The 14,551-nt window shown below is 33.2% G+C and overlaps 1 protein-coding gene across 1 annotated transcript in view; it reads left to right on the forward strand.

Moving 5' to 3' along the window:
• Plekha3 (pleckstrin homology domain containing A3) overlaps positions 1-14,551 on the forward strand; it is a 34,775-nt gene extending 20,224 nt beyond the window's left edge. Inside the window, exons 7-8 of the mRNA XM_047544130.1 lie at positions 927-1,042; positions 3,493-14,551. Coding sequence (XP_047400086.1) covers positions 927-1,042; positions 3,493-3,620 — 244 coding nt within the window. The 3' untranslated portion in view covers positions 3,621-14,551. The remainder of the gene's footprint in view (positions 1-926; positions 1,043-3,492) is intronic.

Here is a 14,551-nt window from a genome sequence, read left to right on the forward strand (position 1 = left end):
TTTTCTAGAAAAATGGAAGCTTAAATAGTCATTGACCAATTTTTAAGTTTTATGAGAGAAATGTTTCTAAACTGTACTTTCTCCTTTATGCCTTATGAAATAAGATATGAGTTAAATATCTTTTCTCTGATATATTGAGGTTGTCATTAATTACAGTAATGTTTGGCTGTCATAAAATAGCAGCTGAGGTGCTGTCAGGTGGTGGTGATTGGCTTCCATGTTTAATTTTTCAGACTAAGTATTAAAACTAGTGTTTTAGCCTATTTTTTTGCCATCTTTTTTTTGTGGGTGGGGTTCCAGGGATTGAACTCAGGGGCATTCGACCACTGAACCACATCCCCATGCTTGCTTTGTATTTTATTTAGAGACAGGGTCTCACTGAGTTGTTTAGCACCTTGTTTTTTGCTGAGGCTGGCTTTGAACTCATGATCCTCCTGCCTCAGCCTCCCGAGCTGCTGGTATTACAGGCATGCACCACTGTGCCTGGCTTTTTTTGCCATCTTCATCTTCTCTTGCTGCTGTCAGTGAGTCTGCCACCAGCATCTTACCTATACTTCTTTGTCATCTCCTTCATGATTAGATTTGTGCACTTGTAAAACCCATAATTGTTTTCCATATATTTGTAAACCATCCGATATGTGTACTACCTTGGTGGACCGTCTTCTCTGAAGCCACTTCTTAGTTACTCCTTTTCTATTTAGTTCAGCTCAAAGGCCATTTTTCCAGGTTACCTGAAACTGGATTTAAGTAGGTTGACTTGCTTGCAGTTTGACCCTGAATGAGTAGAATGTTGCTGATGTTGAATGTCAGGCATAAACATAATTCTTCTTTCATTTTAAGAAAAGTCATTTAAAATTCCAATTGAGTCATGGGTATTTTCCTTTGTTTAAGGCCTTATAATTTAATGCTCTTTATTTAATTTTCAGAAGTAGCTACTCAATAAAAGAACCAGTGTCTACACTTCACCGACTCTCCCAGCAACGCAGGAGAACCTACTCGGATACAGACTCTTGTAATGATATTCCCCTTGAAGACCCAGATAGTAAGTTATGTGGAATTTGTTTGTTTATTTGGCCTTTTTTAGCATACTTGTTGTAGGGCTCTGTAATTTCTGGAAATAAGAATACTGACTTTGAAGCACACAGTAATAGCTGCTCATATATCCAATTACTGACAGCTTTATTATCAATTAAGAAGTGCTGAGGATTGTTTTGTAAATATATCGTATATATATATGTGTGTATATATATATATATATATAAAATATAATCTTTTTACTCCTGCTACATTTGCATTTAAAAAACATTTTAGAAGAAAATATGAAAGGATTTTTTTGGAAAATAAAGACAAGTTCTAAAGCCAAGGAAAACAAATCAGTTTTTTTTACTTATGTGCCTTGAAATGGCTAAGGACAATTTTGTCTGCTGGTAGTGGTGAATGATAGCAGCAATCATTCCTTATTTTTCTCTTATATTAAAGAGACAGTGTATTGTGATTTTAGGAAAACAATTTGGTGATTTGTATGAGAAATTTTATTTTTTGTTTCTGAAGAGAAAAAGCTTTGAAAGTGTGTTAGACTATCTAGTTTGACAGTGCTGACTATGATTTCTAGTGAACACAAATTCGTCTTCTTATTACATTACCATGAATAGACTTTTACTTTTTAGTTGTTACTATTTCCCAGGAAGCATGTGGTTTAGAAATTGCATACAGTTCTCAATTAAGGAGCAGACTGTGCTCCAAAAGTTCTTTTATAAGTCATTTGTTTGGAACACTAATTTTACATCTCTTAGGAAATGATACAGTAAATGGTGGTCAGATTCTTTAGATAGCCTAGAACAACCCAGCTAAGTCATAACCAGGCTGGGTAGGACAAAAACCATGTCATTGCATTTCTGGTATTTGATTATGTTGGAAACACTGATTAAGATAGAGCTGTTTTACTAAACCAGGAAGTTAAACAGACTTTGTTTTAGGAGGATGTAGAGTTTATGCAGATAGTGGAATTCTGAAGGGGCATTTTCAGATATTTAGAAGTTAGTGACATCTTTCTTTAAAATAGAACTAATAACCTATTTATTGACATAGAACATTATACTTACCACCATTTTCATTTTAAGTTGGAACAATGGAGACATGAAAGAAGGAAAAGGGGTGAGGGTAGGGAAGGGGAAGAGAAGAAAAAAATTTTCCTGGCCAGTTGATCAAGACCTGGAAGAGAAAGGAGAAGGAGGAGAGTTAAACAGTTTGGGTTATGTGAAAAAGGTGTCATTGAAGCAGGTAATATGGATTCAGATTCTCCTTGTTCTTTATGCCCTTTATACACAACTCTTTCAATCCAGAGCTTCTGAGAATTTTCTGAGTGCTGCCTTCTGCTTTTTTTCTAGATGCTACTTCTTTTTGCATTTTAAAGAGAATCTTTTGATAAGTTTTTATAAAACTAGCCATTCTTTCTTAGCTCCCTTCCCTTCTCTTTTAAGCATCTTGGGTGCTGACTTTTTGACAATGGTTTTCTTAAATTTAGGTTTAAATGCCTTAATACATGTAGGATTCCATAATTCAGCTGTTAGGACTGTAACAGAACTAGTCTCTCACACATAAACACACACATATGTACATATATCTCATTTTTTCAGAACTTCTCTAAATTGACAAGGTCAGAAATTTTGTCCTTAGATTTTTCTATTTATGCTAATACTAGTGTTTCAGCTGGTTGACAAAACAGTGAATTAGCGCTCTTCCTTATAAAGCATATACATTGCATTTGACAGTCTTCATTTGAAGTCTTTATTCACAGTGGTTCTTTTTGTGATGTATGACTACTTATGTTTTTAAATTTTTTTAATTAGAAAAGTAATAAGTCTTCTTGTACATTCAAACAATATGTATAAAATAACCATTCTGGAGTAGGACTATGCTAGTGTGTTTAGCTGTGTCCTCTTAGAGTTGCAGGGGTATTTCTCTGAGGTACATTCCATGTGGAAAGATGGGAACTCTCAGTATGAGGTACCTTGTCAACTTTGCTCAGAAAGTCTCATGAAGAGGTAGACCTTAATTTAGTCTTAGTTCTCTTACCAGATAGATCTTGGGTAAGACAGGTAACCTGTTTTGGGTCTTGGTTTCTTTGCATAGAAACAAGGAAGAAATAACAGTATTAAAATAGTCCGACTGAAAGAGCAATAATTAGTTAAGGAAGGTTAAATTTAATCCAGCAAGTATTTATTGACTACCCATTATGTGCCAACTATGATTTTGGCAATGAACAAATCAAAACTTTGTACCTCATTTTCATAATTTATCTCATGAACTCTGAGAATTCTCCATATAATTGTCAATGGTATAAAAGTTAGATTTCTTTATTAAACAAACAAAATATTAATAGGAAGCTAAAGAAATTTCATGTCCCAGAAAAGAAAATTTAGAATGTTCTTTCACAGAGGTGTGGAGTTAATACTGATAAGATGTTTAACCTTTTAATGAATTTCTTAATAGGACCTGTTCACTGTTCAAGAAATACACTTAATGGAGATTTGGCATCAGCAACCATTCCTGAAGAAAGCAGACTAATGACCAAAAAAAAATCTGAATTGGAAGATTCTCTTCCATCCTTCTCTTCCTGAGGAAACTGAAGTGTCCAACTTCCTCTAAGTATTGCTATGCAAAAGCTGCTGTTATCAACTTGTTATAGGGAGTAGTTTTTCCCTTTACTTAGTATTTCTCTGCACTTTATAGAATATTGTAAAACAAACAAACAAAAAACCAACCCACATACTTTTGAAGTGTATTTTATCTTTATATAGTTTATTTGCAAGAGTATTTTCCTAATAACTTCACAGTATGAATGTGCATATTTCTTTTTTTTTTTTAAATAAATGATGGTGTAACATTTTGACATCCATAAGGACAAATGTAGATATTTTTCTAAAAAACTGTGAGGGACTGACATCTTGGTCAGTGTATATTGTAGCTTATACACATGAAATCTTGTAAGGTTTCAGTTTGACTGAAGTGTGATATATGTAACTTGTGCCATGGACCAAAAGGTCACCTTACCCCAGCTTAAAATAAGTTACAATAGCAGCTTGATGATGATTGTATCAAATTTCTTTAAGAAAAAAGGAAATGCTTATTATTCTAAATATCTTTAGCCCAAATAACATGACATATTGAATATTCTTTAAAAACCAGACTCTGCTGTCCTTCATATGTGAAGTTGACACTACTGATTTGTCAATACCAAATGCTGGGTTAAAGTATTTAATTTTATTTATTTATTTTCTTGTTTCCTCAAAGATGATTGCTTTCTAACTTTTGTGACCTACCAAATTTAAGATATGTATATGTTGTTATTTACATCGTTCTACAAAAGAGGATGATGTTGTAGTGACTTGGCTCACTTACACCAGAGAAATAAATGACTTTCAGTGGAAGAGGATTTTAGTGCTTTTTAAATTTTTTTTTCCTGAAATAGACATTAAGCTGCTGTTGTAAGGTATTGTTTGCAGCTCTTCAGAATATCTAGAGACATTTTTAATTTATGACTATTTATACAAAAAAAGGAATCCTGTCAAGTTGACTGTTCTGTATCACTTGAGAATGGCATTATTTAAAGAGCAATTAGCATTTGTTTAATAGTGCCTGTCCATATCTATTGTCAGTGTTTGCCTTGTAATTTTTTTTTTTTTTTAATTCACTTTGGGATGATAGTTTTGTCCAAGATTTTGGATGAGCAGCACTTTAAAACAAATTGGCTTGGTGTTTTTAAGTTAATCATGTGTTTAATAAATATGTGGTTTTTGCATTCAAACTCATCATATAATATATTGTATTTTTTACATTCACTGATATTCTGTGTAGTCTTTATTAAGTGTTAATATATTCTTTATGATTTGATTTTGTTTGTATGTTCAGGCCTGCTGGTAAATACACAATGAAGTATACTTTTAGCTTTTTGTTGCCTGTGAGCTTAGAATGGTGTGGATTATTTCCCTTTAAATTTCTCTTATAAGTTTATGTGGCAGTTTTTTTTAAATGAATTAATATTTGGTATTTACTCAAATAAGATATGTAATTATAGGCTTTCTTTAGTATAAGATGACATCAATGATCTATGTACATTAACATGTATTTAGATAAAATGCTACTAAACACGTTTGTGATTTTAAATAGACTCCTCTATGTTCAGTGGAATCTTCCTGCTCATAAGTTGTATTTCATGTCTAATTGAAAAAAAATTGATAATGCGACAAGTTTCCATGTTGAATAGATAGTCAGGTTTTGTTGTTTTTTTGTTTGGTGGTAGGAACTTGCACAGTGATGAGACCTTGAAGGTCAAGGTGCTACCGGTAAAGTTTTTCTGGTAGTTTTTTTGTTCATTTGGTTTTTTTTTTAACAAAATAAGATTTGAATTCATAGGAAATAGTCAAGTCCATTTTCTATTACTTTATAGATGGATAAGTTTGTGAAATTTTCTGTAAATATTTTAAAAATAAAATGCAGTCATTCCTAATTTGTATTATTTTTCACCCTTGAAACAGGTGCTCAGGTGTGCTATATCCCTCAGAATGACTTTTATTGTGACTTGGACCCACTTTTTTTCCTTTAGGAACCAAAGTAATTTGTGAAATAATTTTTTTATTTTTTGGAGTGGTATAGATATATCTTTATTTATAAGTAGGTTTTGGATTTTTTTCTTTTCTTTTCTTTTTTCTTTTTGTTTTTTAGACAGAGTCCTGCTATGTTGCCCATGCTGGTCTCCAATGTGGGCTCAAGCAGTCCTTCTGCTTCAATCTCTGGAGTAGCTGGGAATACAGGTGTGGTGACACCTGATACATATCTAGGTTTTTGATCAGTAGATAGCAGGAAGCAACTTCTGAAGAATAAGGAAACCTTGTATTTTGAGGAATCCCATGTATTAAGTGTGCCTGACTTCCGAATTTTAAGGTAAAGATGAACCGAATAATAACAATTTTGTAAGAATTTTAGCTTGTCAGGGTTTTCTATAATATATAGTTATTGGTTGACTCTTTCTTGCTTTGTCCAGGACATGAGGTTATCGAGAAATCTGGAAACGTTTGATGTGTCAATGGTCTTCTAAGCAAAACTAGTGCTTGCTTTACGTTTGAAGTGCCTGGTCCCTCTTGTGGGGGCATCACATTCATCCATGATTAGAGGGACCTTGATAAGAATTGTTTTGTAACTGAACTAAATTTGAATTTTGTTACATTATATTGGGTTATTGTGTTATCTTCAATCAAGATAAGTCCAGAAATGAATGCTATTGCTAAACTTCAATTCCAAGGCAAGAGATAAAGCATCTTTATTTCTACAGATGCCCTGGAACCTATGACCCTGAATTACAGTTTTTTTTACTAGACATTACACTTAGAAATTTAGAAATCATCATAAAACCTCGGGAAGTATGTCTTTGTGGTATGTTAATACTAGAGTGCTGTTATGTTAGTATTATTGCATCATTAATTTGAACTCTGCTAGTTCTTCCTTTATTTAATGAGGTACCTCTATGTCATTTGAGTCTTGCTGTTGTGTTTTGGTGTATGAGTGTCCTGGCCTGAAGGGAAGCCCTGTTAGGCTATAGGAGTTTCTTTAAGGTGGTCTCTCTTTAAGAGTTCTGCTGGGTAAGTACATGGTAGGTACTTGATAGCTGGTAGATAGGGCTACAGTTTCTTGTCTTTTTGGTTCCCCAGTCCTCTTTCTGTATGCTGAATTTGTAAGTTTAAATTCTTTTTTTTTTTTTTAAATTAACTCTTTTATTAAAGTAATTCATTCACATAGTTAAAAAAGTAAAACGAAAAGAGCAATTTAGAATCCCGAAGAGATGCACTTTTAATGGTTTACTCTGGTGTTTACCTTCCTTTTTAAAAATGGTACTACTTTTTCTTGATTTAATCAGTTTCAGAAAGCATTTATTGAATTCCTTTTATGGTAGGCAGGATTTACTTTTTTATATCCCCACCTCTCCTAATTTTCTTCCCCTTCCCCTTCCAATATAGATGATATTCACAAAACTTTTTGTTTAAATCAATAGATACAAATATTGTTCACTGACAAACTACATGACTATCATTATTTACTTTCTACTAGAAGCCTATTTTTCCTAGAGTTATAATTGCCCAATTGTAAATTTTGCTTAGTTTATATACCTCTCACAGTGATAATCCAAAACCACAAATCCTCAAAAACATCAGATAATCTTACCGATTCCTTTTTTTGGTGCCCTCTAGGGGCAGTATTTCTTCCACAATCTCTCTTCTGCCATTCGGACTGTCCACTCTTCAGGCCTGTTCCTGTCTATGTATTGTGATTTAGTCTCATGTTGGATCTCCTGTTTAGTCAATACTGTGATTTCTTTTTTCTTGATTTGCTACCTATTTTTTAAAAATTCTTTTTGCCAAAGCTCCTGCACAATAGCTTCCTGGAAAGATTCACTGGAGGTCCAGATTTTGAGACTTTCTGAGTCTGAAAATGTCTCTGCTCTTGATCAGTTTGGTGGTTTGAAGTCTGTGAAAAATAATTTTCCCTCAGTTTTAAAGGCAATGTGTCACTCTCTTTCAGCATGTGATTTTACTGTGAGAATTCTGACACCCTTCCTGTTTTTACTCTCTGAAAGCGTTTAGGAGCTTCTCTTTACAAACACCTTAATATTTTATAATGTCTATCTGTCTTTATTCATTCATTTTAATGAGTACTTGACTTGGTGGAGTCTCTCAGTAGATTTGACTGCTTTGATTCTAGGAATTTTTTGTGCATTGTTTCTTTGATTATTTTCTCTGCCGTATCTTTCTAGAATTCTGTTACTTGAGCTTTGAACTTCCCAGATTCCCAGATTGATACTCTAATTTAAAAAGTCTTTTCTCTCCAGTTGCTGCTTCAGTTGTATTATTTTGGTTGTTTTTGTTACCCTTTGGCTCTTCAGTTGAGTTTTCTACATTTAGATTTCAAAGAGATCTTTTTACTTTGTTATTTTTCATAAAACCCTATTTTTATTTTATAGGTTCAGTGTCTGCTTTTCATCTCCTTGAGGATAAAATAATGGGGTTTTTATTATGTCTTTCCTCTTTCTTGCATTGTTTCTATTTTCCCCATACTCCTGCTTTTTATTTGTGTTGTACTCTTTTCTGAAGGCTTCCTTGGAAATTTGGAGAGATCATTCGTTCAGGTTAGTTGTGTTACAAAGCTAATTTCATAGGCCTTTATGGTTGGGCTGTTCTATCAGTTGTCAGGGCCGTGGAGCAGAGGACTAGCCTTTTCTGTTAGGATCCCTGAATTTCAAATCTTTTCTTTGGTGTCAATTTCTCTAAAAAGTTGGGTTCTGGAAATAGTTTAGGAGAAGATGTCTGAGAACACCACAGTTTATATGATGCTGTATTTTCAGATTCCTTCATACCTGGTCCTCTATAATTTGTGACCTTCAGGTTCAGTTTTCCTGTGGATAGCAGGAGAAGGTGGTTGACCACTGTGGAGAGCAAGGGAGAGGACCAGGGGTCCAGTTGCTTTTTGTATAGACTTCTAATCCTCATTTCAGCTCTGTACCTCCCTTCTGTCTTCTACAATACTAATGCTTCAAAGTTTGCACTTACCAGGGGTTTGGTATATTTGTTGCTCCTCCCTCTGGTGCTTAGGCTTCAACCTCCTCCACGCTGCTAGGTTAGTTACATACCTCCTCCTGGCTTCTGTCCTTAGAAATTGTTGAGATCTCTTGGCTTTGTATTCTGTTCTCTTTGTCTTTGTGAATTAATCCCATTTATATTCCTTAAGTGTCTTTTTGGTGGGGTTTTGGATGTTGAGGAAATAAATTCATGTGGTCAGCCCATCATGTTTAACTGAAAGTCTGGATTTGAATTCTAATAGTGTGTAGGAAATAAAATTTCTTTAGTATTTTGCAATTCATTCTTTCCATGGTAGTAATTTTTAATTCCCACGCTTTTTACTATAGTACCTACCTCATAAAGCTGTGATGAGTTGAAGAATCAATACACAAAAACACCTAGAATAGTGCCTGTACACAGTATGTTTTAAATAAGGATTCTTTATTATGAATAGTTATTATCACTATTAATGTCACTACTATCACTCTGAATTCAGTAGCCCATTTAGACTTGAATGAAGATGTTTTGCCATAGGAATAATTAATATCTGGGAAAAATAATGTTGATAATATTGACCTTACTACTTCACATGAGTGTTCAGTGTTATTTTTTTGAGAAATGTTAAAGCCTTAAGAAATCCAATCTAGTAGTTACTCTAAATGTTTGATGAAGAATATAATTTAGATGTGTTTTTAAGCTTTATTGGTACTATGTTTTGTTCTTATCATCTAAATATGAGGTATAAAGTTATGGAGATGATATTTGTTATGCCTTACCTGCAGCTTATAGGTATAATAATTTTTTTGACCATATAGATTACAGGAATAGAGAAATAGTATATTGCAGTCTTTGCATCCATAGCCTTCTTGTGAATGGTTGTATCCCTTTCAGAAAATGTTGTGCATGTACACAAAGCAAAATGCGTGCATTTATTCAGTAGGTAAAAGTTTAATTTATTGTATAATTAGAATATCTTGGAGAATGTTTAAATTCTGTTTTCAATTTTTTAAATATTCTCCTTCAGATTGTTTTTTTTTATGTTAACATCTAAAAGTAAAATCATTTGTTCTATGTAGAAGTTACTCTGAGCCTAGGTTTTAAAATTCCTTTCTTTAAGATATTTTAAGTATCTTCTTATGTTTGGATTAAGGGAGTACATAATCAGATTCAGTTCTTAGAAGTGAAAGGGGGTAGGTGATGCATTACTTTTTTTATGGACACTGACCTGTGTCCTTGGGGAAGGGGATTTTCATCTCTAGGGACATTTTCATTCTTTCTCACTGAAGTAGAATCCCATGTTGTGACACATGGCTGTAAATATCAATATCTCCACAGACTAGAATTTTTTATACAAGGAATAGCCAGTTGTTTAGTGTAACTAAACCTCTTTGCAAATAAAACAGAGGAAAACAGGTAGTAGTTGTATCTAACATAAAAGAAAGCCTGCTATTGGCTTAACTCTGGTATCTCCCCGCTTCCTTGGAGGCCACTATTATAGTCTTTATTGCATCCTCTTACTGTCTGCTTTGATATCTCTACAGAATTTTGATGTGCGCATCTTTAGAGTTCTTATGCTTTATATCTTCCCCCAAATCAGTAATTATCTAGTATCTTTTCATAGGATAGAATTTGTCCTTTCTACCCTTCAATATGTTCTCCTTCCCCCAGTCTTCCTTCTTTTTTTCCTTCCTTCCCTTTCTTCCTTCTTTCCTCCCTCTCTCCCTTTCTTTCTTCCTTTTTATGAGTAAAATATTTCAAAAACATTTACTATAGGCCAAGTGGTTGACCTCATTTTAACCTCATAATTGAGATATTAAAGTATAAGAATACAAGACCAACCAAGATGCACAAAAACAGGATTAACATGTGATTGGTTAGAATTAATATTATAGATGATTATTATATCCTAAAATTCTAAGTGTTTGAATTACCTCTTGATTTAATATTTTAGTTCCTACACCTTCATTTTTTTGGACTAGTATTGGTTGGTGAATGAATGCTAATCCAGAACTTACCAACAAAACCCAAAATTTAGTGTGGGGTAGATTAAGTTTTGATTAATTGCTATAGATAAACCAAATGAATTAAAGTACAGGGGGTGGTGTTTACTCATTAAGCAGTTCCTTGATATCAATGAGGGGTAATTTTCATGTACTCCCAATATCAAAGATGAATAAAATATATGACTGAAAAAAATTTTCTCCTCAGTTTTATTCTGTCAGGGTAGAAGGAGAATGTTGTTGATATTCCCTGTCTTTTAAAAAGTTTAGCACAAAGACTGTGCCCACTTTTATTTCAATATAACATATATTACATGATTTGATAGGATGGAATAGTTAGGAACATAGGAGAGAACGGTGTCAGGAAGGGATCTAGATCCAGCAGGAGCTATGTACTTACACTCTCCTTTTTTTCCTGGCCTTTCCTGATATTAGAGGTAGAAGTCATTATGTGGATGAGATGAAGCAGTTTAGGAATGAATAATGGTGAATCTTGGGTAATGAAAGGGAATGTTCTAGGAAAACATTTCAGTCTCATCTGAACCATTCCCTTCTCTTCCAGCACTTGGTCTTAATATTCTCAGAAAACTGGGTATTTCCCACCTCTCTTCTTAATTTTTCAAAGCAATACTTGATGATATATTCTTTATTAAATAATAATTTAGGCAATATAAATAAACCAAAATTCACCTGAACATTCTCTCCCCCAGGAGAGTGTAACCACTCTTTTCTGGGATAGACTCTTCTAGGCCTTGTTCCTGTGTGTTGACTTAGATTTTGTGGAGATCCTCATTTTCACTAGTTTGGATTAGCTCATTAACAGCAGGCAATTGAATAAACAGTTATGTTATGCACACTTACGTTATGCAGCCTGTAGTAGGAGGTAACTCTGTTGCTTTACTTGAATATATTTTGTGCATGACAGTTGAGCAATTCTGACCCCTGCCATTGTTGGCCAGACAACTGTTCTAGCTCTTTTATTTTCTATGAATTGATTACGTTTTTCTAGATAGAATAGAGCATTTTTCTTTAAAAGAGAATGCTGAAGTTTCTAGTGCTTTTCTTTAATTGTGAGTGTGAGTATGAGTGTATTATGCATGTTTTCTTGGTTGTGGACAATGCAACTTGGAGTCCTTTTGTTTTGAGACTCAACAGCTTTATATTTAATTTTACAGTTAATTTTAAAAGGTTAGCTGCAAAGGATGAAAGAGTTTTGCTATAGAAATTACCACAGCTTGGTCAAAATAGAGAGTTGTGTTTTTGTTTGTTTGGCAGCAATCAAAAGAGTGGCCTAGAGATAGTAAGGGTTAAGCATCCAGATTTCTGTAAATGAACTTATACATGTCCATGTGATTAAAAATGTCATTTGACAAATTTACATGGTAAATAAGCATTCAGTGAATACCTCTTAAATCTTACCACCAAAATTAACTCTGAACTTGAGTAAATAGGAGATTTCTATATGGTGACTTTTTCCTGTGGAACTTGGGGTTGCTAGGTTATCAAGAGTTTCATCTTGCCTTCAGAATTGGCATACTCAGGTGATAGTTCATAGCCCTTTTTCATTATGCCCCATCTTGGATGAAACCTTAGAATACAACTCTCATTTAACTTTATTATTTCTTTTTTGTTTTCTCATTTTTTAATAATTGACTAGAGAAAAGTTTATGATAATATATATCTGTGGTTTAGCAGTGTAACAGTAGATGGCAACCTTTTTTTCTTTTTAAAAATTTTCCCTTTCCATGTCAACTGGATCAATTAGTTTTGGTTTTGAGATTCTGAAGTAGAAGGTAGAATCAGCAGAGAGTGATGTACCTATTTGGTTAATGATATGTATCATGAGCTTGGTAAAAGGTGTGAGGAATGGTGGCGAGGATTTCTGTCATTGAGAACATAGGGCAATGATTATGGTGTAGGCTTGGTGTAACTTTGCCAGATTTTATTTTTTTAAGCACTCACAATAAACACAAACGACTCATAATTGATTCCCTGTTTTCAGTTTCTACTCTCTAAGTAGGATGTATTTAACTATATGAATATTTTAAAAATAGAAAATAGAAACAAACATAACTCATCATCTCTTTATTCGGGCCAAGTGTATATGTATGCATAAGTAATGTATATAATTCACTTACTAGCAGTGCCTTTATGAATTTGAAAGCCTTTGCAACCTTGACATAATGCTCAGGAAAAAAATAAAGTGCCAATACTATTTTCTAACAGTATGAATTTCGTAAGTGAAATTCAATAGCATATCAGTGCTTTGTGTAAGTCACCTTTCATGTTTAGATCATCCTTGGTCATCACTTGAGAGAAGAGTTTCAGTTCATTTGTTTTTTTGTGGTTTTGCCTAAGTAGCAGACCTCCTTAGAGATAAGTTGCCCTTATTTTTCCTTGCTGTGTTTTATTAATATAGGCCACGACTTTGGGGCAGAAAATGCTCAGGTTACAACTTTTATTTCTTGCTTTTGTAAATCAGGCCATGTTGGCCACATGATGTCCTTGAAAGTGACTTGAGTTTGGAAGCCTGGTAAAAATATACCAATGACCTACCATTTTTGGTCTCATAACAGTCCTTTTTGGTACATATGGCATCCTCTACTATGATGTTTGCATTTGTCATCTTTGGGGATTTCACTCCTATAGATATTTTCTTTTTTGGGGGGAGTATGATGTGAGTAGATATAGTTTTAGGTGATTTTTTTTTTTTAACACTTCAAGTATATTAAGTAAGTAGCTTGCTCTAGAAAAAATGAAGAAATGAAGGGTTTTCTGTTGTGTAGCTTTGATTTTTTGTTTTTATCCTCTGCTTTCCATACTACATGTTTTTTTCTTTCTGGTTTTCAAAATTCTGTGTATTATCCTGCTTCAACCTGCTCTGAAGAACGTACAAGAAATCATGGTTGGATATTAAAAAGTAAATTTCTAAGCACTTTATAATTTGCCAAAAAGCAAGTCATGATTTTTTCCTATTCTTTTTACCTTTCCCTTTTTCTTCACTTTTTTTCTCTCCAGTTTTGATGATTCTAGAGTCCTCAAAAATGACTCTTTGATATCTCTCTATTTGGTGTATTATTTTGGAAAAGAAAAGAATCACTTGGGTATGGCGGTGAGTCCAAAGGGGCTGTTACCATTTAATTTATGGTAGCTTATTCATTTATTTACCGCTTTAAAAACTTTCTTTAGTTAGTATTCATTTGACTACTCACTGAATACCGTGTTTCTAATATTTATCTTTGCTTTCTAAATGGTTTTTTTTTTACATTATTTCACCTTTTAATTCTTAAGTGCACTTAAAGCTCACTGTTTTATTATTTAATAGCTTAAATAAATTATCTTAACTATAATTGGCTTTCTTAAAAACTTCACTTTTTTAGTTAGCTAGTTGAATACTATTTCTTATTCACATTTGCACACCAATTATTATCTTAACCTAAACATAAATAAACATTAGAAAAATGTCCTTGCTTGCTTTAAATATTTTCTTTGTTGTGTATAAATATTATTAAAAACATAAGCACATGAATTTCTTTTTGCCTTTTAAATGTCTTTGTTTTTGATTAGCTATAAGTAATACATATAATATTTGCAACAACAGTTTGTGGGTATTTAAATGAAAAATTTGTAACTTTAGAAGAAAAATAAATTGGAAATATTGGAATTGGTAGACGAGCTAGCCATGAAATAAACTTAGTAATCTAATAGCAAATATGGATATCACCAAGCACTTTAATTTTAAAGCACCTTCAGAATAGGATTTTTATTCCCAAAAGGGAGGGGAATAAACTTCATTTTAAAATATATGTATGCTTATTTTGTGGGTATTCTTTTTTTCTCTTCCAAATTCTAAAAGGTGTATATTTATATTTTTGTTATGACAATTCTGCTTGTTTATTGTAGTAATTTTATAAATTCAATAAAACTGAGTCATGTGAACGA

Source organism: Sciurus carolinensis, chromosome 3 (assembly GCF_902686445.1).
Source record: "Sciurus carolinensis chromosome 3, mSciCar1.2, whole genome shotgun sequence".
NCBI classification, from domain to species: Eukaryota; Metazoa; Chordata; class Mammalia; order Rodentia; family Sciuridae; genus Sciurus; species Sciurus carolinensis.